This window comes from Camarhynchus parvulus, chromosome 15 (assembly GCF_901933205.1).
Source record: "Camarhynchus parvulus chromosome 15, STF_HiC, whole genome shotgun sequence".
NCBI classification, from domain to species: Eukaryota; Metazoa; Chordata; class Aves; order Passeriformes; family Thraupidae; genus Camarhynchus; species Camarhynchus parvulus.
In genome coordinates this window covers 2,406,353-2,432,555 of record NC_044585.1, presented here as the reverse complement: position 1 = coordinate 2,432,555, position 26,203 = coordinate 2,406,353, and the positions used below count along the sequence as shown (strand labels likewise).

At 42.7% G+C, this 26,203-nt stretch overlaps 1 protein-coding gene across 1 annotated transcript in view; it reads right to left on the bottom strand.

Moving 5' to 3' along the window:
• The window catches only part of CABIN1 (calcineurin binding protein 1), a 112,868-nt gene that overhangs the window by 21,221 nt on the left and 65,444 nt on the right, over positions 1 to 26,203 (bottom strand). Inside the window, 4 exon segments of the mRNA XM_030958606.1 lie at positions 4,050 to 4,124; positions 4,533 to 5,174; positions 6,409 to 6,505; positions 9,746 to 9,909. Coding sequence (XP_030814466.1) covers positions 4,050 to 4,124; positions 4,533 to 5,174; positions 6,409 to 6,505; positions 9,746 to 9,909 — 978 coding nt within the window.

The window sequence follows — 26,203 nt, the reverse complement described above, 5'->3', positions numbered from 1 at the left end:
GATCACCAGCCCTGGGAAAAGGTAAAATACCAAAAGAAGACCCCAGTTACCTGTTCTGAACTAGAGAAGGGCAGGAAGAGAACTAAACCAGCACCTTTATATTACAACATTTCTATATAAAACAACACTTTTCCATTACAACAGCAGCAGCAAAAAACTTTATAAAATCAGGGATCACCCTGGCAGCCTGCCAGGAGCCTGAAAGGCTCATTTGCATAACCTGATTGTGTTTGTAATAAAAGTCATTGTTTTGATTCTGGTGGTAGCTTCGTGAAGCATCACTTTTAATTAGAGCTGACACTGAAATCTGCTGATGTGTTTTGACTGTAGGTTGAGAGAGGGAAATGGGGAAAGCACCTGGAGTTTGGCAGCAGCCAGGAGGAGAAGGTGGCCATGGCTGCGCTGCTGAGCAGGAGGTGAGTGAAGCAAAAGGTGAAAAGGAGAATTTGGGCAGCCAGAACCAAGCAGGGAGAGCTCAAGGCCTGGCAGATGGAGCAGCAAAGAGCGGTTGAAAATTTCCTTTCCCTCCCCAACACTTCAGGGATGGAGTTGGTCCCAGAGCAAGGATTTTTTGGCTAAGGCAGCAGTGAGTCTTAAATAACTCAGCAATGTTGAAATAGCCCCTTCTCATGACATTTGGATGATATACTATACCTTGAAGAGCCAATAGAAATTTCAGCTCCTACAACACCACCCGTTACCAGGGCTTTCTACACAGAGTCCCAATTCTCAGGGGTCACAACCCAGGACCAGAGACTCAGTGGCATTTTGGAACTTTGCCTCTGAACACTCTTGTATTTTTAGAGATGTTAAATCCAGCCCTGTGTGCAATGTTGATTTTTACAATGTTTTAAAGTATTTGTTTTATATAAATTCAGTTCTCAGGATTAGTGATACATTAGATCCCAACACACAACCACAGAGTTTTAACTGTCTTGACTTTCAGCATTGGTGAAAGGTGCATTTTCAGTATTAAGGAATTTAATATTAGGTCCACAGAATAAAAATATCTTTTCAGATTACAGGAAAACAGAAGACAGATGGGTTCTTAAACTAAAGTATCTCCACGTGCATTTATAGAATATTCTGTGCAATACAAAGCTTCATCCTTAGCTTGTACTGCAATAGCTTTCCCATGTCAATATGTCCTTAACAGCATAAAATGAAGAATTTCCCAAGAGCAATTTTAGGCAGTCAATGGAAAGGTCTATTAGGAATTCTCTAATTATCTAGAATCCTCAGCACTGGTTTCTGCCAACATGTCCCCTCCTTGGTGCTCAGGAGCAGATATTGAAGTACAATGTTAATTCAAAATCAAACCAGTCTGCCTCAATCTTTCCTCCTCCCTCAACAAGGACTCCATTTCCAGGGACCATTAATTTCATATGAAAATCACAGTTGGCAAGACTAAAAATATAACTCAGAGCAACTGAGATGACTGCTTTCAGGATCTCTGCAAATCTTTTCGATAACATTCGCAGACAGAAAAATCAAAGAAAAGAACAAGAAACCTTCAAAATGCTGCTTGCTCAGAAGGTCAATTAATCTCCAGGGTAACTTTAGTTACTTGATTGCTAAAGATCCAGCCACCACCACTGGATTTCAGCCCATTTGATAGGTGTATATCAGAAGTCTTATTCACACTTCACAATTTAAAGGGAAAAGGATAAAAACTGGAGGAATTACTTTTGGTCACACCTTTCTCCACAACAGCATTAATATCAGCACTTGAAAATGTTGCATCACCACTCTGTAAATTGTGAACCAAAATGTGCTGGAGTTGATTAATATATCACCAAAAAAAGTGTTAATAATGAATACTGAAAGAAATGTCCAAGCAACTTACATAGAACATAATTTTATATCAATTTCTGGAATTGATGGAAAACACTCCAACATCTCCAGTCCTCCAGGAGCACTGGAACTTATCATGGCAGGGTTTTGTACCTCTGGATTTTCTGCCTTCTTCAAAGCTTCTTTCTCAACCACTTGCTATGTTTTTAGCTGACTTTGTAGGTGATGTGCCTCTCATTGGCTCAAAACACTCATAAGAACTAGAGAGGATTTCTGAAACCAAGTCAAAGGGTCACAGCTTTGCCAAGCCATTAAAAAGATTAGATCTGCTCACAGAAGTGTAAGGACCCACTTTGTCCAGCTCCTCTCATGACTGCTCTATTGTTTCCTGCTTGTGCCTGGAGAGGCAGAGAAGGAGGTTTGAACATTGTTGTTAAATATTTAGGTTAGAAACTCTGACTGGTCTGGAAGAAAGTTGAAAAGGCAGAATTTAAGTAATGCCTAATTTTAGCAGCAAGTGAAAACTTTCATAAAGAAACCATATAATGCCTGCAACTTTAAAACACAACAGCCAGCTGAGAAAGACATATCAATGTGGATTTTGTGCCTTTTTCTTTTTTAAACTGTTAATTTCTTTGGCTAAGTGACTGAAGAACCACAGGCCCTGCAAACCCACTCAAACCATCCAGGAACAAAGCATTTCCCCCTGCTGCAGCAGCTCTGTACATGACATCATTTGCTTACAGAAGGCAAATACTTGCCAATTTTAAATAAAACAGGATTCAGTCTGCTGAAAACAGACAGATGTCTACAAGAGTGGCTATTCCTGTGTCTCCACACTAATTCACAGTGCTGTAGGAGCAGCTTCACACAGCTTGCAAGATCCTGCTAGGAGCAGAGCAAAATGAGAGTGCAGGATGTAATAACCTCGTTAGCTGGGACTGCTTCCTAAAAGGGAAAGCTTCCAAGTGCAGCATGTGAAGGGGCATGTTTTATTTCAAGTGATTTAACAGGAAATCTTATTGCTCCCAGTGCTGTTAAATACTAGCTCACCTATTGTGTCTACTCTCAAGATCAGTTTGTGTGCAGGTTTTTCACCATTCTCGTGTTTTGCTACATGCCTGAGTACCTGGTGACTGCTGGGAAAAAAGGGAATAGCAGTAACATTCCCAGAACCTTCAAGAAAGCCCAGCAAGGAATTGGGTTGATAAAGGAGAATTTGGTGAGTGTTTCTTAAAAAGGTGAACACATCCAGAAAAGCAACAGTAACATTACTTTTTAAAGAAGCTTTCTAGCAAATTCTTTTTATTTTGAAGTCATAAATCACAGTGTGATGATGTCTATTTTTCCCCCAAAATAAACTGAAAAAGTTTTACCATGCTGAGCTAACATTTATTTATTAAAAAAAATAAAATCTGAAATACCAGACTACAAGCAAGCCAACACTTCTACTAAATACCTCTTGACATTTCTGTTCATTTCTACAGTTCAATGGAACAATGTTACTAACTTCCTGAGGGGCACAAATTGGAGAAAGTTACTTCCATGAAAACCTAATAAAGAAAAAAACCTCCCTTTCCTCTTACATCCTCTCCTATTACTCTGCTAAGAGATGCACTCTACATTTTAACTGAACAAAAATGATGGAAAATACAAATCTAGTAAATACTTTGGGGCTGCAAAATGAACACCAATAAATAGATCCATTCATCCAGTTTTCTTCTTGGCCTTGATTGCACATTAGGAACTGATATATAATGATCCATTTAAAGCTATTATAATTGTTTGCTGCGTAAACTCAGAAACTACAAGCTAAAAACAAACTGAGTAACAGTTTGTTTTTAATAGAGTTAAAGAAAATCTATCTGGTATCTCTGGAGCAGAGTGCAATGCCAGCAAGGCAAGAGCTGATGAGGTTGGAGCCCTTAGGGAGCAGAGAGAAGTAATTACCATCCATGAAATGCTGGGCTATGATGTGGACATTAGGGAAATTGTAGTATGCCATAAATATTTCAATTTGAAGATTGTTTGGGGTTTCCCCAAAAGCTTTTGGGCATGAAAACAATCCTGCAAGCCTGCTATAAACAGGAGCACTGACACTAATAAGAGCGGTGATCTTCCCACTAATGTAGCCCAACTTATCTCAGATGGCACCAATACAAGGCAAGTAGGCATTTCTAGGTGCTGCAGACACTAAGCAACAGATTTGCCTGTACAGACTCATAAAAGCAGCACTCAAAGGCTTCAGAGCTTACCTGTTTCTGTGCTGATGCTCCCATATGCACCTGGCAAAACTTGACTGCCTGTTCAAGTGCTGCTTCTTCATCCACCTGAACACAGAACCACAACTAATGAAGTCATAATTACTTAGCTCATCTATAAATCTAATTAAATTGAGATGAAATGGGGATGTAGAGCATGGAAGCAGCAGTTCTACAGCAAAATGCTGACCTTAAATTATTCAGGAGCACATCCCCAAAGATAAATACTCAGCTCTCTCAATTCAAACTAACATTTAGCTGAACAAACACCACGTAAGTGGTACTACAGCTCTTAACTCATTTCAGAAATTTAGTTTTAAAACATGGAGAGTCCTACTCCCTATCCCCAGAAATGACCTTGTCAAGAGAATGGTTCTTTGGGAAGGTTTTAAACAGATAAAGGGCTTGGTTTAGCAATTCCTGTTAGATCCTAAAACCTGAGGCCATATAGACAAATGAAAATTAATCATACAATACCTGTTTAATCAGCATGTACGTTTCAGACATGATCTTCTCAATTTTGCCCAGGTCATAGGCCATGACTTTCTGCCCTTGCTGCCACACTCGATAAGCATCGAGCAGAAGTGTTTTTCCAGACTCCACATCCTCAAGTAATTTCCTCTTCCTGCTTGACCTCTGGACAGGTTCTTCTGTAGGTGCTGCTTGAACTGTTCCTTTAGCTGCCTGCTGCTGGTGTTTTGAGCTGATGCTGAGCTCCTCCAAGGAAAGTTCTGGAGTCCTGCTCTCGGGAGCCCTGTCCTTGGAGCTCCTGCCGGGCTGCAGCCGCTCCGGCTCGCTGCGCTTACAGGAAGAATCAATTTTTTCAGGGTCATTGGAAAAGCCATCAAGATCCATAGGCTCAGCTGAACCAGGGGCAGGAAGCTCTTTAATCTCCTTGTCACTCCTGTCCTCTTGTTCCAATATGTCCATAGCATGGGGGATTTGTCCCTGGGTCGCTTCCTTCACTCCATTTTCAGTACCATGCGCTGCTCCATCTGACAGAACGGCCTTTTTGGGGAGCACATCTTTCCCCTCTTCAGCACTACTTTTATTGGACACGTCTGTTGTCATCCTTCCTGAAGCAAGGCTAGAAGACTTGGAACCCTGATCTTCTGACACCTTAATAAAAGAAATCATTCTTCTCTGTTATCACTGAAATCAAAACCCATTTGAGCACAGCTGTGACTATCATGAATATTGACCAGTACCTTTCATTACTGCTTCTGCTGAAGAAAATGCATTTATTCTATGTTAATTCTTTTTTGTTCCTCAATATTAATTAATCCAGGCCACAAATCTTACAATTAGAAGTATTTTAATAAGTGAAAACAACCACAGAGAAGTGTCAACAGCTCAGGCTGAACCCAAGCCACAATGTTTATTTTCCCTCACTACTTCAGTCCATGCTAAGGGATCCAACTAAATGAAATCCAAGGTTTTAACTGCACAAATTTTTCTTCTAACATATTGAAATCAAAACCAAATCTGTTTCTTTTGGCAGCTACAGATCAAGCTCAAGTTTAAGACTCTTTCTTTTTGTTGTTCTTACCGAACCTTCTTGTTAATAGATCAAGAAGTAGGCAAAACCCTGCTATAGTATTTTACTTTTTGTACCTTTACTTTGGTGAAGTTCCAAAGGTAGAAAACCTCAGTACATCATCTTTTTTTTCAAAAATTGATAATGATACATCTCTTACATCCAGATTTATGAACAAACTATTTAATATACAGAGTTCCAGTGTTCTTGACAATGTTTTCATTTAGTTGGTTAAACCTATAGTCTGTTAACTTAGAAAACCCTTAGGAACAAGGTCTTCCTCAAATGTATTTACAAAGCAAAGTTCCAATATGCAGATCCCTTAACCTGGGAACTGATTAGCTTCTGTATGACTTTTAAAAATGAAATCTAGATTACAAATATATGTCATAATGAGTCTGGTGCTGTCAAGGACTAACAGTGAAAAGTGCCTAGGCATGTAACACCAGACTGTCTGGGTTTTTTTACAAGAGGAATCTTAGTTCATTTTAAAAGGAATTTTCCTATAGACCCCACCTGAAAATGGACAGCTTGAACATTACATGTATCTACCATTATTTGATGTTTAAGGGACAGTCAGACCAAACTTACTGCAATCTGGCAATCCTTACTGCAAATTGTATTTGTTACTGAAATTCAAAACCAAAAAATCAACAATGCTAGAAGAAAGTTTTCTGTGTAGTGGCATATGAACAAAAGGTATTGGGAGTAAGTGCTTATAAATGCAGCTCTTCAATCTCAGGAGACCGAAGGAACGAGTGAACACTGCAAAAGCTAATTACTAAATGAGAGCTATGAAGTGCCCTGCTGCCTCACCTGTGTGAGATCGTTGAGAGTGTCCTCCAGCACCTTCACTGTGAGCACAAAGGCTTGCTGGGCCAGCACCTGGCGATCGGCATCACGCAGGTACTTCCTGTCCCCAGCAAGAGAGAGAAATTAATTAGCTGCCAAAAGTTCCCAGTACTCCAAAAACAAGAGCCAGGAATGGCTTAGGTTGCAAGATTTAGCTGGGCTGTGTATTTTATTGCCATCTCTTATGGTGGGGCAGTTCTCTGCTGTCCATGGGGCAGTTTTTTCCTTTATCTCTCCCACAGCCAACCCTCCCTCCAGGAGATCTCTGCTGTCCATGGCCACTGAGTGTCCCTGCAGGGCTGATCCAATTCCAGCATCCCATGGGGAGATGCTGCACCCAGGGGAGGAGCCAAGCATTCCTACCTGGATCCAATCTGAGCCTGGAGCAGCACAGCAGCCTTTGCCCACTGCATTGCCAGAGGAGCAGCTTTCTGCTGCCCTGCATTGCCAGAGGGAGCCCAGGCCCATCTGCAGCAGCCCTGGAGCTGCAGAGGAAAACTCCCGCCTTGTGCAGGATCCCTGCTCCAGCAGCAGCACAGCTGGCACTGCAGGAGGGCTGAGCCCCCATGGGATGGGGCTGTGCCACCCCCTGACACACAGGGGGCAGGGCATGGTCTGACTCTGGCAGGGGTTTGTTTTGTTTGTACTATTGCATTTGTATTTTTAATTTTCCTACTAAAGAACTGTTATTCCTATTCCCACACCTTTACCTGAGAGCCCCTTAATTTCAAAATTATAATAATTCAGAGGGAGGGGGTTTGCATTTTTCATTTCAGGGGAGGCTCCTGCCTTCCTTAGCAGACACCTCTCTTTTCAAACCAAGACAAAGGACATTGAAAGAAAAACAAGAACAAGCCAACACAACAACTTTAAAACATAAGAAACAAACAAAAATCTACAGGTCCATACTGAAATAAAACAATATTGGCATTTAACACTTCAGCTTTGTTCCCCTCCCCACAAGATCAGAGATGCCACAAATGAAGCAGAAGACAGCTCTGCCTACAACCACAGGGAAGGGGAGAAATGGGAACACACCAAGCAACCAAACCCAGAGCAAACCAGACAACCAGATTTACAGTTTTCTTGTATCAAGCCTTCTGTGCCCCTCAAATACCAGCTTTTTATTCAATCCTTTTTTTTTGAAAAAGAATCTTATAGTTACACAAAGCTATGTTGAACTCTCAGGTGATTCTCATGTTCTGGATAAAGCGTGCATGTGAGATTAAGGACATCAGCAAATCCTCTCTCTTTGATCATATCAGTTGCCTTTGAACCCAGGATTTTTAGCTCTAAAAATCCTGGGTGTTCATAGGTGTGCTACTACTTTTTTTTTCCTAGTAAGTATTACAAAAAAATCATATTTTATGTGTAAAACATTCACTCTATAACTTCATTTAATTTACTAGAGCACTGTAATTTCAGTGTATTTGGATACAATGTTTTAGTCTGCTTTCAAGTAAAACACTTCCAGCTGTCATTCCCACCTAATCACATTTAATGGAAAACTTAATTTCTATTTCAGAATTAGATGGTTTGAATGAGAGGCCTAGAAATCAAGTAAATAACTCTGAAGGGTACTATTTCAGTCAAAAGGCCAATATTTTAAATACACATATTTCCTTTCTTTGATTTTGGGTTAAATTGGTAATTTTGCTCTCTTTTCTCTGAAAAGCAAACCATAAACATCCGACTCCTCATTAGTTCAGTAATAACTAAAACCACCCTGTTTTTAAAAATAGGGTTGTTCCAGGCATATACCAGACACACCCAGAGTTATCTGCATTTCTAAGTTCCTCTAACAACTGCACCTCACCATGGCTGGCACTGGCTGATCTAACATGTCAAATTATTTGTTTTTTGAATTCAGTCTAGACTTACAAATAACATAATATTTTTAGTACAGCTATGGGTTTGCTTAGGACAGAAATTGAAACCTTCTATGGTTCAGTCCTTCTGATATGTCAAAGTATTTTTGGCTTCAAGTTTGCTGAACAAGGGGTGACATATTCCCAGACACTACAATCCATGCAAATTCACATGCACTCACACTCAAAAACACATGAAGAAACCTTCAATGCCTCCAACTTATTGCCATCAATCATTCATGTTTCATTTCTTAAACATTTGCCAGAGACCAATTTCAACATTTCCCACAGGACAACCTACTAGAATTTTACTTCAGTGTTTTCCTTGGATGTTTATTTTGGTCTTCCCATTGATACAAGTCCATATATAGCTCACACTAATAGCTTCTTTTTTTCTTAAATAAGGTTAATGCAATTAAAATTAGATCACCCCTGAACAGGATAAGCTTTTTAAATAGCATCAGCTGCCAAGAGGCACACAGGCATTGTTCAGGCCATCAAGGATTACAGGAAGGCAGGATGCTGGGCCCTGACCTCCTGCGCTGCGCTCAGCTCTTACGCAAGGGCCAGCACAGGGTGCCCCAGTCACACTCTGCTCCTCCAGAGAATCCCTCCACGTGACACACCACCTGTGTAAGGCTGCTAGGGCACCCCCATGGCTGCTCTGAATCTCAGCAGAAATGCAGAGAAACTCCAGGCTACTTTATAGAATCATGATCTTGAGAAAAATTAACCATCGTTCCATGTGAGAAATGGATTTGTTGATGGAAAGCTCACATAGTCTGACACATCTGTATGTAAACACTGAGATAAAGTGTGTTGAATTATTATGGAATAGAGATGACATTGTTAAGAGCGAGAGATTGAACTAAAAGCAAGTTTTAGTAAGTTTTGAAATATGGTTTTGTAAAAAGACTAGATACTTTAGAGAAGTAGAATTGTGAAAGATACATTGTAGTAGAATTACGTAGGGAAAAATACAGGTAATTAGAAGTAATACTATTATTCTAAGTAATAATAGTAGTATTATTATACTAAATAATAATAGTATTAGTAGTAATAATAGTAATAGAAGTAATAATAGTATTAGAAATAATAGCAGTATTGTGTAGTAGAAGTTAATAAGCTGAAAAACATTTATAAGGTATTGTAACTAAGATTTTGATAAAATAGCATTGAGTTTTATATCTTTTGTATCTCACTGTTCATTGAGATAGATAATACAATAAAATATTTTAAAACTCAGATTCTCAGTTACCCCATCTCTGTAAAACCCAAGAAAACCAACAATTCCACTCTATTCCCAAGGGAACCTGTCTAAAGACTTTTTTCCCTAAACAAAGAACGGCTTTAAATAAAACAGTCAAACAGCGAACAAAACACACTGAAAAGCTTTACAACAAATGGCTTCAAATGAAATAAATCTCTCGTACTTTCCCTGATCAGGGGTCCTCTGCAGCATGGAGGAGACCTTGAGCAGGGTGCTGTAATCCCTCAGCTGGGAGAGCACGTTGAGCAGCAGCACGATGGAGCGGTTCATATGAGACGCGAAACTGCCCGGCCGGTCGATCTCATCCACGGGGATGCGCCAGATGCCCTGCAGGGGGAAAGGAAACCTTCAAATGGGGATCCAGCTGGAAAAAACACAGCCAGAGGGGGAAAGGAAACCTTCAAATGGGGATCCAGCTGGAAAGAACACAGCCAGAGGGGGAAAGGAAACCTTCAAATGGGGATCCAGCTGGAAAAAACACAGCCAGAGGGGGAAAGGAAACCTTCAAATGGGGATCCAGCTAAAAAACACAGCCAGAGGGGAAAGGAAACCTTCAAATGGGAATCCAGCTAAAAAAACACAGCCAGAGGGGAAAAGGAAACCCTCAAATGGGGATCCAGCTGGAAAAAACACAACTAGATTCCTTGCAGAGGGGGAAAGGTAACCTTCAAATGGGGATCCAGCTGGAAAGAACACAGCCAGAGGGGGAAAGGAAACCTTCACATAGGGATCCAGCTGAAAAAACACAACAGGAAACCTTCACACAGGGATCCAAGTGAAAAGGACACAACCAGAGGGGAAAGGAAACCTTCAAATGGGAATCCAGCTAAAAACAAAGCCAGAGGGGGGGGGAAACCTCAAATGGGGATCCAGCTGGAAAGAACAAAAATCCCTGCAAAGGGGGCCAGCGGAAAAACACAACTAGAAAGAAAGGTAACTTCAAATGGGGATCCAGCTGGAAAGAACACAGCCAGAGGGGGAAAGGAAACCTTCACATAGGGATCCAGCTGAAAAAAACACAACAGGAAACCTTCACACAGGGATCCAAGTGAAAAGGACACAACCAGAGGGGGGGAAAGGAAACCTTCAAATCAAATGGGGATCCAACTGAAAAATTCCCTGCAGAGGGGGGGGAAAGAGAGACTTCAAATGGGGATCCAGCTGGAAAAAACACAGCCAGAGGGGGAAAGGAAACCACACAGGGATCCAACCACATTCCCTGCAGAGGGGGGACAAGGGAAACCTTCACATAGGGATCCAGCTGAAAAAAACACAACAGGAAACCTTCACACAGGGATCCAACTGAAAAAAGCACAACCAGATTCCCTGCAGAGGGGGGAAAGGGAAACCTTCACACAGAGATCCAACTGAAAAAAACACAACTGGGAAAATAAGGGGCAGATTCTGCTGTGGAATTTCACAGAGGGACAGGGGGATAAGGGACAGATAAAAGCTGAGCCCCCCAGACAGTGAGATATGGATTTGAAGTCAATTGATTCCTGCCAGCAGCAAGGCTCACAGAAGCCACAGCACACCTTCTAAATATGCTTCTGAACTTGTTTGTTTCAAGAAAAAGCAAACAAAGCCCAAATTATACTGTGCATTTTTCTTCAGTGTCAATGAACACATCTTACTAAGTCAAAGCACAACTACCCCAAAAAATAAGGAGTAACCTGAAGCAAGTTTTCCTGGCCTGAAAGCTGTTAATATGCAGGCACAGCAAGTTCCTAACTTCAAACAATCTGTTATTAAATGTCTTAGGAACTTGGTTAGAGCCTTGATATCATCAGTGCTCACTGTGGACTAACCAGTCCAAAAGGAAGAATTAGATTCCTCAGCAGAATCCATTTTCTAGTGGCAGATTCAAATACTTGGCCATACATCCTGATCCTTCTAATTAAATTTCTGGGACAAGGGAATCTCTGGGGAGCAAGGCTGGAGGCTGATAGCAAATATAATTTAATTAGGGTTAGTTAGATCAGATTTTGCCATGTCTAATATATCTAATGAGATTCTTTTCAGGTGTTTATTGTGGATGCTGTCAGCACCCTAGTCAACCACATCCAAAAAAATGAACAGCTCATACTACCAAGTTTGCATGTTAGGATGGGACTTATGATCATTCACAAAAACTGCTGCTGCATCACTGCAAACCTTTCCCTTTGGTTCTGAAGCTTTTCCTGTAGCAGCTTTCTAAGATGAAAATCCTCTGATCATGTAAACAATTTTGTGACAAGGCAGGAAAGAAAAGTCTCATTGATAGGAGTACCTGACTGGAAAAGAGTTTGGCTTTCCAAACCTGTTCAGAGAGCAGGATATACAAATATTTACTCCTTTATCTTTGTTTAAAGGTCTTGCTTCGATTTGTTTAGCTTTACTTTCAGTGTGATCAAAACTCTTCAGAAGTTAATACAAAGTCGAAGCAAAGAAAATGATTACTGCAATCATAAATGACATTTGACCAGAAAGGCAGATCCATAACCCCCTGTGTAAAATGGACCTTTCCCTTGCATGTCTGCAGAAAATCTCTAGTTCCACTCCATAAGATGTATAGGAACTTAGGAAAAAACAACACAGAATATCAGTGGTTTAATATCAGTGTTTTTACATGGAAAACAGTGACTTCAACTGGATATAATGCACAGACTAATCTGCCAAATTTTCTTGCTCTCGCTTTTCCTCCTGCTCTCCATTCTTACTCCCTAGTGATCACAATAAAGCAGTTCTTCCTCTTTATTCCCTGAAGCTTTCTTTCAAGCTCTTTTTTGTAGCTTCCCTTTTCCAGAATGTACCTGAAACAGCACCATGCCCAAGCCCCAGGCACAGGCACTGCCTCCTCCCCTTCCCAGCAATGCCCACAAACACCTCCCATGGCCTGGTGGCCAAAGAGCTCACACAGATCCTGCAGGTGACAGCTCTGTAAACCAGCACATACTTCTCTTTCAACAGAGATGCTTTTTCTTCCTTCAAACCATACAATGGCTCTCCTTTCAGCCCACAGATGAAACACACATTCTGGAGCTGCTATTTTTTGCTTCTCTGCACGTATGTAAACTGGGTTCCTGCCAAATCCCAAAACAAGTGAATGCCTCATAATGGCACCACATTGCAACAACCTACTTAGCCAATTTAACTACACAAAACAATTTATGGTCAACTCCAGCACACTGTAGGAGTGGAACTCTGCCAAAGTGTAGGTAGGTTCCTGGTCTTTTTCAGCATTATCTCATCCTTCATTTGAATCAAGAGGATCACTTGGATCAGATACTGTATCTGGAATTAGCTGGAAATAATTTTGCAGCTCCTTCTCATATATCCCCATGTATCCATTTTAATGCTGGCCTGGAAAATACAACAATTTAGTATTAGAGCCATTTTTAATGACAGAATATACAAACTGCATTCAGAAAACCAGGAAAAAGCCCCTCAGATAGAAACAAAGTCGTGTATTTTGGAGAATGCCGCTGTCTTCCAGGGCACATTAGAAGAGGTTAAATTAAAACTCACATTAGGGGTGCCAGGTTTCCCACTGCAATTACAAAAGTAGGACTGATTTTAAAAGTCACTAACTTTTCATGTGTTGACTTGCAGCTTCATAAATGCAAAACAGCAATAGATAGGGGTCCAATGTTCCACAGGCAGCCTGGAGGCAAAAGCAGAAAGAAACCTGCCACCAGAGCAATCTTCATTCCATCACTGAAATTGTGTTAAGCAATATGCAAAACACTGAAGGTAAAGTGAGTTTATCAGAGCTCATTTCGTGAGTCATATGGAACTTTTAAGACTGTGATTTCAGTCAGAAACTACAGAATGTCTTGTTTAAATCTCTTCCAAAGAAAAGTTTAATAAAGCCCATCAGGTATTAATTTTTCCTTCCTAAATATCAATAAACTTCAGGAAGAATACTTCCAAATTCAGATCACATGTTGCAACTTTTTTTAAGAAGTTCAATGTTAGGCTTTTATTACTTTTAACAAAGCTTAAAAAATATACAAATGCAAAATCTGTAAAGATATAAGTGGGGAGAAGAACAGGAATTATTATTCAGTTTAACTGAAGTTTTTATATCATCACTTGAAGATTGAGATTTGTTGGCAAAGTATCTCTATTGAAAGTACACTCCCAGAAGAGTGCAGATCCTTGTGCCAACAATTCCCAGTTCTTTGAAAGGTTTTGTAGCTGGTTATGGCCACTCAGGGTACCTGACAAAATGTCTCCAGCTCTGGCCACAGGAAGGATTTTACATCCAACGCCCGCTCGTGTTTGCTGGCCACCACTGCCACTGCTGAAAGGTTCTCCTCCCTGCAGCCACAGCCAGCAGAGCTGTTTACACCAAACCAGAGGAAGGAGTGAGACACTTCCAACAAGTCCAAAATGCCTCTCAGGATCCAAAACATCAGGCTGCTCTCCATGCCTTCCTGGCAAAACAAACACGCTGCAAGAGTGGGGGCGGGGGAAGCCTGACACGCACTGCTAGGGAAAAATAAATCTGGGAGTAGTGAAAACCCTGCAGAGAACTTAATACTGAACATGACATTAAATAGAAAACTGAATAATGAAGCCAGGCTGCCATAATCCTGGTGACACTTGTACAATTGTTTTTCAGCTGGGACTGGGGCCGTGCCTCCCCCTGCAGAGCTGCAGGCTCGGGAGGAGGGCAGCAGAGAGGACGGAGCTGGGAGCAGAGCTGCAGCACTCTGGGACTTTCTAGTTCAGGCACTGAAAATAGCAAGGAAGGAAGTGCTTATTATTCCTCCATGCTGCTTACTCCAGAACTTTAGGGGAGGGGATTCCCTGGGGTTTAGGAATGCCTCTCTGAGGAGGAGAGGCTGACAGATCCCAGCAAAGCCCAAAGCTCCCTGGGGATGGCTGCTGCTGCCAGGCACAGCTCCAGGGTGAGCCATTTTCTAAGCACTGATCAAACTTTACTCTCTCCCCGCTCCATGGAAATGGAGAAATGCAAGTCATGCTTCACATGATCCAATTCACATATAACAAGCAAACATACAAACCCCACACTAATACAAATAAAGATTTCCCATTACTTAACTCCCTATTTTTCATCCCTTTTTTCTTTTTCCCAAGAGGTCCTGGAAGTTCAAGTTGCACTACATGCAACAAACTGGATTGCAAGTGCCCAAACCAAACCCAAACATTTCCTCATTTGTCACTCTCAGTAATGTCCTGCGAAGAGCCTTTAGTAAAAATAATTTAAATACTATTTTAAGGTTGCAAGAAAGTATGTCAAAACTAGCAAAATAACTAATTAAGTGGTTCAGGGAAGGCAACAATTAATAATGTAACCATCTACATGGTATTTCAAAATCATGAAGTTGAACTAAGCACAGCTGTATAATCCCTGGAAAGCTCCCACTTTCATAAGTCCCTGCTTTTATGTAGGGTTAAGCACAACATGCTGAAATACCACCACTTTTGCTCATGTCCTGTCTTCTTAGTTACTTATTTAATTTTACTGTCTTGCTCTGGGTGCCTGCAGAGGAAAGGAAAATGGTTCAAGCTGAACAGATTCAACACACAGGGTTTGAGAGCTCTCTATTTGAAGTCAGGAAGGTCCAGCACAGACCACTGAATGTCCCCACTCTCCTCTGCCAGCATGGCTTTATTTAGTGCTCCACTCACAACTTCCTGCCACCTCTGAGCACAACCATTAAAACCACTGCCCCCTCCCCCATGCAGCAAATTTCTAAACCACCTCTCCTCAACCAACCTTAACATGCTCTCACATCTCTTATTATTTTCCTCTGTCACCTGATTTCAACTTTTTCTTCTTTTCTGCAGATAATTTTACTATTTTTCTTCCTCAATTCCTCACTTCATCCCCACTGCTATTCAGCCTGTAATGGAACAATTCTGCCTCTGTGAACAGGAATGCAAGTGGGCACAGAAGTATTAAGAAAGGAAAGCAGAGTATTCAGAGTATTAAAACTGTTATCTGCAGGGCCAGTGTCATCAGGCAACCCTGGCTTACTGTAACTGAGCTGATTTCAGGACAATCTTACCAACTCTTCCAGACTATAGTTATTACATAGAACAGTAACAGAATGTATTTTAAAATATAATACATAAATTACATTTTATCAGCCTGGAAAAGGAAACAGAAATAAAGGCAAAACTGCAGCAACCTCCTTTCAATAACTGAAGAACAAGCAGGATTACAATTTCTAGTCTATAAGGCAAATATTGTCATTTTCTTATCTTTTAAATACACACACACTTGGAAATGAATAAACAGCATGTATGCATTTTGGAAGAACTGTGGAATTCTGTAACTTTATTTTAGCAAGACAGCAGCATGAAAAAATATTGACAAATGGAAGTGCTCCACATGTTCCAATCATCATATACTGATAAAGAAACATAATGGACAATTTTCACCTCTTATTTCTCTCTTCAATATGCAATGTATTTGTAGGGTCTTAAATTTTAGACTTCTCAATTTCCAGAACAATCATTTTACAGTTGATTTGACTTTAAATTGGTTTGAACCCTATGAAAAGAACACCCAAGCCACAGCCACTTTGGGAGACTGTGAGCGTGAGGCAGGGACATCCACACAGGAGGCAGGGAAGGATTTCCTTGCTGCATAAGAATTAAATAAAAGCAGAAATGCCTTGTTCAGAGGAGTTACAAGTTCAGGTGGAATTAATGAAACAGAAACTGAGGCCTAGAGATGGCCTTTGCAGAGCTCTGGGTTTGGCCACTTGCCAGGCAGAATCTGGAGGTTTATGTTCACCCAGTCAGGAGGCTTGAGGAGTTTTTACTCTGATGGTTCCCATGTACCATGTGATTTCACAACCATGTCAACAGAAAGTCACATCAATTTTTTTTTTAAAGGGAAACAGCTAACTAGACTGTAAAAAAAGGAAATAAAGAAACTATTCTACTGCATGGCTATGACAGAAAGAAAGACAAAGAAAGAAAGGAAAAGCAACAGACCGGTCTCTTGAAACCTGGTTTGAAGGTGCAATTGTGCTCAAACAATAACACAGCTGCATTCCCTCCGGGGCTCTGCAGCAGGCAGCACCCACAGGAAAATGCAGCAAACACAGGAGGTGTGAGCACAATGCACCATCCTCTGGGTGAAGGGGCTGCTCCCTGCACTGCTTCTCCAGGTTAACACCAACAGGGCGCTGGATCTTTCAGCATCCTTCTCCAGGGCACTCCAAGAATTCCCTCCTGTTCAGTCCCTCTTTCCTCTAACCTGCAAATTGGGGTGCTAAAGCAAAAGTGGATTTGAAGATAAAGCTGTAGAACATTGACCTTTTTTTCCCTCTTTTCTGTTGCCAACATTAACAAAGGTTCCCTTTTGGACAGCTGGACAACTTCTCAAACTGGAAGGTCAGTTAATGATAAAAAGACTGGAACACATTACTTAAGTACATTTATCATCTTTCCTCTATAAGTTGCTCCCTTTTACCAACTGTAATTTAGGGGAGAGAAAAAAAGGGATTGGTTAGGAATTAAATTACCAACAGTTAAGTCTCATTCACCATGTCCTGCAGACAATTCAAGGTTGCCAAAGGGATGCAGAAGAGCAGAAGTCATCCAGAGACTTAGTCAAACTCAACAGAAAACACTGAGGAGTTTCTCCTCATCCATGTTGGAATTTCACATTCTGCCTTTGTTACTTCAGCACCCTTTTTGAGGTATGTTTTGGTTTCATGTCATGTCCCTGTCTGAAAGGGTTTGGAATTTTTTCTTTGGGAGGATACAAAGCAGAGAAATCCAGAGAACACAGACTGCTTCTGAATTTTCTAACACACAAATAACTTGATGCAGAATCTAATGAAAGAATATGAAAACTTTGATGGCAAAATCCTTTACCAGAATTTTGAATTTCTTTAGTCAATTTTTGGGGCCAGATGCAGAAAGACTGCTATACCACCAAAATAAATGGAGAGCAGGGCACATCTAGACAGTGACAGGGTTCTGGTTTCACCTAACAGACAGCCTTTCCTTGAACAAGGAGGATTTTCCTGCTAAAAACTTTTCTGTGTATCTGCTACAAGCAGACTGCCTGGCATGAGATGCAAATGGCACTAAAAGGCAATGAAAGAAGCTTGGTACATCCACGGGCAGACTTCTGCCCCAGCCCCCTGACGACATAAGCAAACTTCCATTTTTTTGACAACACGTGGCATTCATTTAATCTAATTCCACACATCTCTGATACAGACACACACATTTAATGGTACCACCATGGTACCACCCAGAAACGTTTTACAGAGGGGAAAAGGCATTTAGGGGATGTGGCTCACCTGAGCTATTACAGGCTCCACCTCAGGATGAGAGGAATTACAAGCTAGAAGTTACTATTTCCCTTCAACACAAAGGATGATGGCTAAGTCATAAAAGATGGCAAATGTTAGGGGACATAAATGACAACCAAAAACTGCCAAGTGGCAAACCAAGACTGAGCCCCAGCATCCAGTCTTACTCCCAAAGGAGGCGCTGCAGAACCAGAGAATTGGGGCTAACACAGAGCAGGGAGCAGCTGCTGGCTCCCAGACAAGGGCAAGTTTAAGGATTATGAGATATTTTTTGTTTTCACCCAGACCCCAACACTTCTGTCTGCACAGTGACTGTCCCAATGCCCCCAGGGGCTACAGAGCAGTGTCCAGGCACTGTAACTGGTGTTATCTGGGGAAAGGAAGGGTACCTGGGGATCCCAGCTGCAATAATGTGTCCAGCCCTGGGGTCCTCAGCACAGCAAAGACCTGGACCCGCTGCAGGGATGCAGAGGAGGCCACAGAGGGGCTGGAGCAGCTCTGCTGGGAGCAAAGGCTGAGAGAGCTGGGGCTGCACAGACTCTGGGAAAGCCTCAGGGGGGCCTTTCAATACTCAAAGGGGGCCTAAGAAAAATGGGGACACACATTATAGCAGGGCCTGTGCAATAGGACAAGGAGCAATGGTTTTAAATTTAAAAAGGGTTGATCTAGAAAGGATATAGTGAAAAACTTATTTCACAATGAGGGTGGCAAAACACTGGCACAGACTGCCCAGAGCAGTTGGTGGATGCCCCATCTCTGGAAACATTCATGGTCAGATTGTACAGGGCCTGGAACATCCTCATCTGATTGAAGATGTCCCTGTTCTTTCCAGGAGATTTGGACTGGGTGACCTTTAAAAGTCTCTGACAACCCAAACTATTCTGTGATTCTACAATTCTATGATTCTACCTCAGCCTAATTTTAAGAAAATTGAAAATTGCTTCAGAACACAGAACTATCAGCTATCATTTCTGAGTACCATTTGTAGCCCCCAAAAATAGTGAGCCGGGCACAGAGCATTGCTGAGGTTATTCTGACAACACTCCTGCCTTAAAAACTGCTTGGGCACTACAGCATAACACAGCCTCCACCATCTAGTGCAGTATATACAGTTCCAGGAATGAAAGGAGGACAAGAACTTTGTAACATTGAGTGCTGTGCTAATTGTTGAGATTCAGCACCCTGGTAATGTAGAATTAACATTCTGAATTAACATGAAGAGCTGTTCAGAGATTCCTCATGCTGTAACACTGCAGTAAGGATCTCCTGCTTTTACAGGATGTCACTTCGACTGTTTCAGCCTGAAACTCTTCAGGCTTGAAGGATTTGAAGGAATGCATTTTCACCTACTTAAATACCAAGTTTTAGATGTAAATTACTGATTATCCAATACATACATAGTTGGTTTTGAGTATTTTAAACTAGGCTGTCAGAGTGCTAAAAAGTTATTTTACCAAAATACTCCAGTTTTTATGCCAACACAAACTGGTCTGCCATCCTACAGCCCTTGCTTTGCAACAAACAAAATGCTTAACTGCCCACTCCCACCCAACAGCTGACATCCAGCATCCCTGCACTGACAGCCCAGACTTTCAGCTTTTACTCTCCCCTACATAATGAAACACAGAGTAAAATATCAAGATGAGAGTCCATAAAATCCCAGTGTTTGCAAAATATTTCAGCATGTTCATCAAATGCTTAGGAAAAGTGACATATGCACCTTTACATTTTACATCTATATCACTGTGTTAGACTCCAAGTCTCAGAAAATATCAGAAGCTACAGGGTTAGATCAGCAGCACAGAGGAAAATGCTATCATTTCAGAAAACAATACTGATAAAGCACTGTGTTCTTTCTTGTCAGTACCAAATCACTAGAATACATGGCATTAGGAGATCCTGCTGAGATCTTTGAGCCTGAAGAAATATAAATCAAAAGGTCCAGAAAATACTTGCTACTAATTTCCATCACCATTTTTGAAAACAGAAAACCCTCTACAGCAGCATCACATGGCAGCTCATAAAATACAATCAAGTGATGATCCTGGTAGAGAAAAGACTTCACTTTAATTTTATCTTGATAAAAAATTACATCTTCATAAAAATTACCCAGGAACATCCTCCTTAAATTGCCTGCTGGCTAAGATGCATTTTTCAGACAACACTTTCACCTCAGGGTACTGTGAGTGACCACACAGCCACATCACCTGACTTTGGGGGTCACTCAGGGACTTCTCAAAAGAGAGCATTTTTCCTCAGTGACCTGATGGGTAGCTTTTCTCAACTGACCCTAGTAAGTAAGAAAAAGTAAAGTAGGTTCAAGGTGACACAAGAGAAAATCAGGTTTGTGGAGAGTACATACTGAAACCTGGTCAGGAAAGGGCCACGTCATTGCTCAGAAGTGACAAATCCATATGTGACAACTGCTCTGCCTGGGTACTGGCAATTTTCTTTAATGCTACTATGACCTTACATCCATAGTTCATAAGTTTAGTTTTTAGTTTATAAGTTTAGTTTTCAGTTTATAAGCCACAGATTTCAAAACAATCATAGGTAGGGGGTTTTGCAGCTTATTTAGGAACAAATCAAGATTATGAAAGAAGCTAGTAAACCTCACTGAACAGACTGTGGAGTTATTTATAAGAATTAAGAGAGCTGCATATTGGAACTTAATGAAGAACTGTCAGTACTTTTAACAGCACTAATATAAACAAGCATTACCAACCAAGGTGAAATATAAAATGCAATACATACCAGGAGTAGTACTAAAAAAAATATACTCCACTGTTCACTATTGGAAAACACTTTTGGAAAGTGACAAGAATGGCATGTTCTATGACAGGCTGGTATTTTGGTATGTGCACACAATCTGGAAGCATGCAGAAATACTCAAATCTTTTGTCAATGCTGAGAAGAAAAATAGCAATAGAAAGCAGAAGGGAACAAACATTTAAACTCCTCTAGTGTTCTGACAGAGGTAAAGTGACAGCAGGAGCTTAGCAGAAAAGCTTTTCAAACCAGAATTCTGCAAGATCTGACTAGGGCTCCCTGCTTCTTTTTCTAAGGGCAGTTCTAGAAAGACTTGTGTTTGTAAACACATGACTTAATTCGTATTTGAAGGTCCCAGCTCTGCCTGAGGTTTCCTACTGGCTTAGGAATGACAGAAATACACATCCTGGATTTCAAACAGTTTGTCAGCTGAAGTTGAGGGCAGGAAGCAGCTTATTTGAAATAGGTAGTAAGAAACAAATATTCCATAATAGAGGTTATGAACCAGAAAAAGCCACATGCAGTGGGTACAGCCTTGGGGAAGACACACTCCTTTCCAAAAACTACAGCTCTACATGAGTTTGCACATTTCATCCTCAACAATTAAGAGCCTCCAATTAAGCCATTAGGAGCTGACAAGTAATTCATTTCATTATCTCATTTCCCCCACTACAGCAGCATCCACAGAACACTTCCCTTCTCTGTCCAGCAAGTGGAGGCCCTGAAGGAATCCTGACGGCTATAAAAGGTAAAAAAATCTCTTTCTGTTATGCACCCCACAGCTAATCTCAAATTATCTTTTCTCCTCTGATACAGGAATTCATGCAACAAAAAAGAATTTCAGTAACTCTGTTTCTCATGTATTTTACCTTTTTTTGCGGGGGAGGACACATATGTGTGCTAACACCTTATGCTGTCTTACTTTCAGACACTGCCAGGACTTCCTCAGAAAAACAAAAGCAGCTCTTTATCCAGTTGTAAGAGTTAGGGGAAATGCCTAATTCAAGTAAACAGCAGCCTGCCTAGCACCCCAGCTAAAGTTGACTGATCTTTGGTAACACCAGAGGAACAAAACATTGCAGGGAAGCAATAATTTAATTACCCTATTTACAGTAACATAAATCACAGTATACACAGGGGAGCTTCAATGCTCGACCAGCAGCAATACCACAAGAGCTCAGTCTGACACAAGGCACGGCAGTATCAGCTCAGAAGACAGGGCACAGTGTTTGATTTCAGTGCTACTGTGAGACAGAAATTATTTGAGAACAACCAGAGTAATTTTTGAAGGGGGAGGAGGAGTTAGGAAGGCCTCAACATTCAGAGTATTTCAGACTCCAATAAAGATGCTAAAAACACACAACAGTGCTATTACTGAAAACAGTATCTGGGTATTCAAGATGTCAACCTGAATATGCTCCAATAGAAGGGACACAACTTGCAGCTCCCTGGGTAATAAAAACCTCTACAGCATATGCTTTAATTCTTAGATCTGCTTCATGCAAAATGCCCCCTGCACACTCAAAAATCTGCCATTGCACAAATAAACAGAGGCTGCAGTAAATTAAAAAACCAGAATCGTGGAGCTGCCACAGCCAATGCCGCAAACAGCATGTGGCACTTGCTTTATGCACAACACCAGAATTTACTGCAATTAAGACATACGTTCTAAAATTATAAACATGTGACCAGACAAAGCTGACTGGTTTTAACAAACTGCTAATTAAATTGGAATCCTCTTATCCTCTCTCTCTCTTTAGCTGAATGAAGCAGCAACTGTTACAGCATCGTGGCTCATGCAAAACAGACACTGAACAACAAACAGGCTTTGCTGTTAGGTCACCGCTGAGCAGGGGAATCTCCCGTGTGCGCCCGGCTCTGGCAGCAGCGCAGGGAGCGCACACAGAGAGCACAGCTGGGCTGCTCTGTGCTCGGTGCCACCCCACCGAAAAGCCCCTCGCAAGCTTTAGGGCTGGATTAGGAGTGAGGGTGCTAAGTAATTCATCCCACCCAGAGAGCGGAGGAAGGAGAAATCCCAAACAATACAGACCGAATCAAACAAAAATCCCTCACCCTTTCGTCCCCCCTTCCAAACTTCTCTCGACTCCTCCGTTTCCCATCGCCCTCAGGATTTTCCCGTGCAGCAAAGCAGCTCTGTTCAGCCTCTAACCGCAGGCGAACCGAACTAATGAAATAAGTATTTCCCAACCACGACGGCAAATGTCATCAGATCTCATCTCCCTCCCTCCAGCTCGGATGAGCCCAGCGGCGCCCGCAGCCCGCCCAGCACCGGGAAGGGATTCCCCGCAGGTCACGGCCAGCCTGAGGGGAGGCTCTGAGAGCCCTCGGGCGAGCGGAACGGGAAAGGGCAAAGGCACGGCACGCCGAGGAACGCCCTCCAGCGCGGGGGAGCCGGCAGCTGTTCGTGCTGCTGCTGCGGGCGCAGAGACCGAACTTCCTCCAGCACCGCATCTGTCCCCGCCGGAGCCCCCGGCCTCCCCGCGGGGGAAGTTCCCCGAGCCGCCCCCCGCACTCACCATCACCGAGGCGCGGGCTGGCTCCGCCGGAGTTCCCCGGCGGCCGCGGAGCCGGAGCGCGCCCGCCCCCGCCCGGGCCCCGCGCCGCCCCCGCGCCCCCACCTGACCGCCCCCGCCCGGCTCACACTTCCTCTCGCACCGGAGTTGCCCGAGCCCTGGAAGCCGCATACCTCGGATTTCCTGCCGCCGCGGATAGTTATTTATTTTATTTCTGCCTCTGCCTTCGCCGCCGGGAGGCTGCGGGCCGGGGCCGGCCGTGCCTGACAAGAGGATGTCGGTGCCGGTTACCGCCGAGCCCGGCTCGCAGCCATCCCGCTGAGGGCAACGGAGACAACAGCTGCCGCTGTCGGTTCGCGAGCATTAATAAAAACCAGTTATCTGCTCCCACCTGTCCGCCAAACCTTCCCGAAATATTCCCTGACCCAGTTTAACCCCGCGGGTGCCGCTTCACCGCCCTTCACCTCGCCGCCACCGAAGGCCCGTCCGTGACCTATTTTTCCCCGGCGCGGCCGGCTCGCTGCAGCGCCCGCAGCGCCGAGGCGGCGGGGCCCGCCGGGATGCTCGGAGCGGAGCCGAGCCCGCCACCGGCCGCCTCCCCGCCGCAGCTGCCGCCATGGCCGGGCGCGGGGCCGCCCCCGCAGCGGCACAGCCCGCACCGCTGTGCGCTCGCCCCCGCGGGGCCACCCCGCGGCTCCCCCGCACGGCAGCGACACGCGGCGCCGCGGCCTCGGACACCGGCCCCGGGCTGGCGCTGTCACATCGTCCCCTCCCCGGCTCCTGCGGTACCGGGGGTGCTGCTGGCAGCGCTCTGGCTCCAGCCCTTTGTCACTTCTTTCCTTACATCCTTCTGCCTTTCTCAAACTGTTTGAGGGGAAAAACGAAAGATCCCCCCTTGTGCTTTGCCCTGGACTTCTCTCTCCCTGCTTTTGATGATTTTGGTCAATCTCCCATTAAGAGACCCAAATGTGTGCCACTCTGCTGCCAATCTCAGCCCGTGTAATCCTGCCTCACAAACTCACTGATGCATCTTTCTCAATCTCAGCTCAGCACAGCTAAACTCATCTTCTTTTCCCAGCCACTGATCCAGGCTCTGAGATTAAGGTAATCTCAGAAATTTAAACATTTTATCTTTACTTGCTCCTTTCTCTCACTTCTGCAGGCAGGGCAATTTCTTTGACCTCTTCCTTGCCTTTCCAAGCATAGCAGGGACTTGGTTTGGTTTGGTTTTTTCCCTCTTCCACTTACTAGGATTATTCTGAAGCGCTCAAAATCCATCATGTTTACTACTAACACCTCAGGTTTAATACCTTGCTTCTCAGCCACAACAGTCCCCACTATAGGTAGAAAGCAGGTGCTGACATTATCTTCCTTTCCCATCATTTTAGCCACTTTTTACCCATGTTTACTTCATGTTCCTATTTTCTTAGCACAGCAATTCAAGCGTTGTCACACTGAAAGCCCTATACACCTTGCCACTTCCTACTTATTTGCATAAATCATACACACGCTTAATGGCATCTTGAACAAATAGCTAAAGAATAATTCAGCTACCCTATTTACCTTCTATAAAATTATATTGATCAACAATACCCTGTGTCTCCACTTAAACTGTAAGAGGATTTAAGTCTTTTGTTTTAAAGAATTCACTATGGGCATTGCCACTTTCTAAAACAACCCATGTCTTCATTGCCTCTCACATCTTTCCACCAAAGGCAATAACAAATTCTATATTGATTAACAACACAATTTTGACACTACCACTTCAAAAATCCATTAACCTTTACTCTTTTGACTGCATAGCACAGATTTACATTTTAAATACAGAACTGAAATTAATACTTACTTTCTATGTATTCATGCAAATAAGCTTCTTTCTGACCTGCCCTTTTTCATGCGCTCCTTTAGTCACAGTAGAGCTCCTATCTCCTCTATTAAACTGGGGCTTTTTCCCATGTATTGTCATTTTTTATGCAAATTAAGTAGTTGCTGTACCTGGAATGAAATATACTGTTGGTGTTCACTCATTTGAAATTGTCTCTTTATCTTTAAAGTTTAAAAGGATATGTTTTTCACCGTGTATTATCTTTGATTCTGTCCAATTCCAAAGGTTTTTTATCAACTTTTTGTCTCTCTGACTGGCATTTTCATTAATCACCATGGTATTTCCCATGTTTGCACTGCAGACTCCTACAGCATACATTAGTCAGTTGTCTGAACCCTCACAAGCAGAAGGAATTTTGCAATATTTGCATGTGCAGGTGTACATAACTTACAGTGCTACTGAGCAGAATAATTCCAAATTAGTTACCTAAGGTAAAAAACACACCTGCTGGATGAAGGGTAGGTGGCATCCCCTGTACCTGTGGCAACAACCCCACACCACAGGATTTGGATATGGGACATGTTACAGAGATGCTCCAAATTCAGGAGGGTTGTGAAGAACAAGGGGATAAAAGCACCTGGTGCTCACAGAAAGGGACTGAAGCTTTCGTGCCTGTGTCAGAAATGTCCCCGAGTTATTCTCAGGCACCCACCCACACCCCTGTGAGCTGCAGCCCTGTGCAGGCAGTGCTGCTCCAGGCTCCTGCAGAGGGGGGCTGGCACCATCCTGCTGGTGCTCCTGGGTCAGGCCCAACACCACCTAAAATCAAAGGCCTTTTCACTCATCACTTTTATACAGAGCAGTATTTGGGACACAATATTTTTCTGGCTGGTTTAGGGTAAAAGATGATACACTGTTTTCTTGTTTATTTAGTTGGAGACACTGTGCAAATGAGAACTGTAGAAACAGCTAACATCTACTGCTTTTTAAGTTTAATTTAGGTGATATAGGAACAAAACAATGTGGCTTTATGCACTTTGGCAAGAAAGGATGGATGGGAAAAGGACTGACAGAGCAATTACAGGGAACTTGAAACATGCCCAGAGTCAACAAGATGACCTAACATTTGTCCTTTTAAAAATAAATATTCAGAATGAATAGTTTCAGCTCAGCAAACTATCTCTGAGAAAGGAAAACAATCA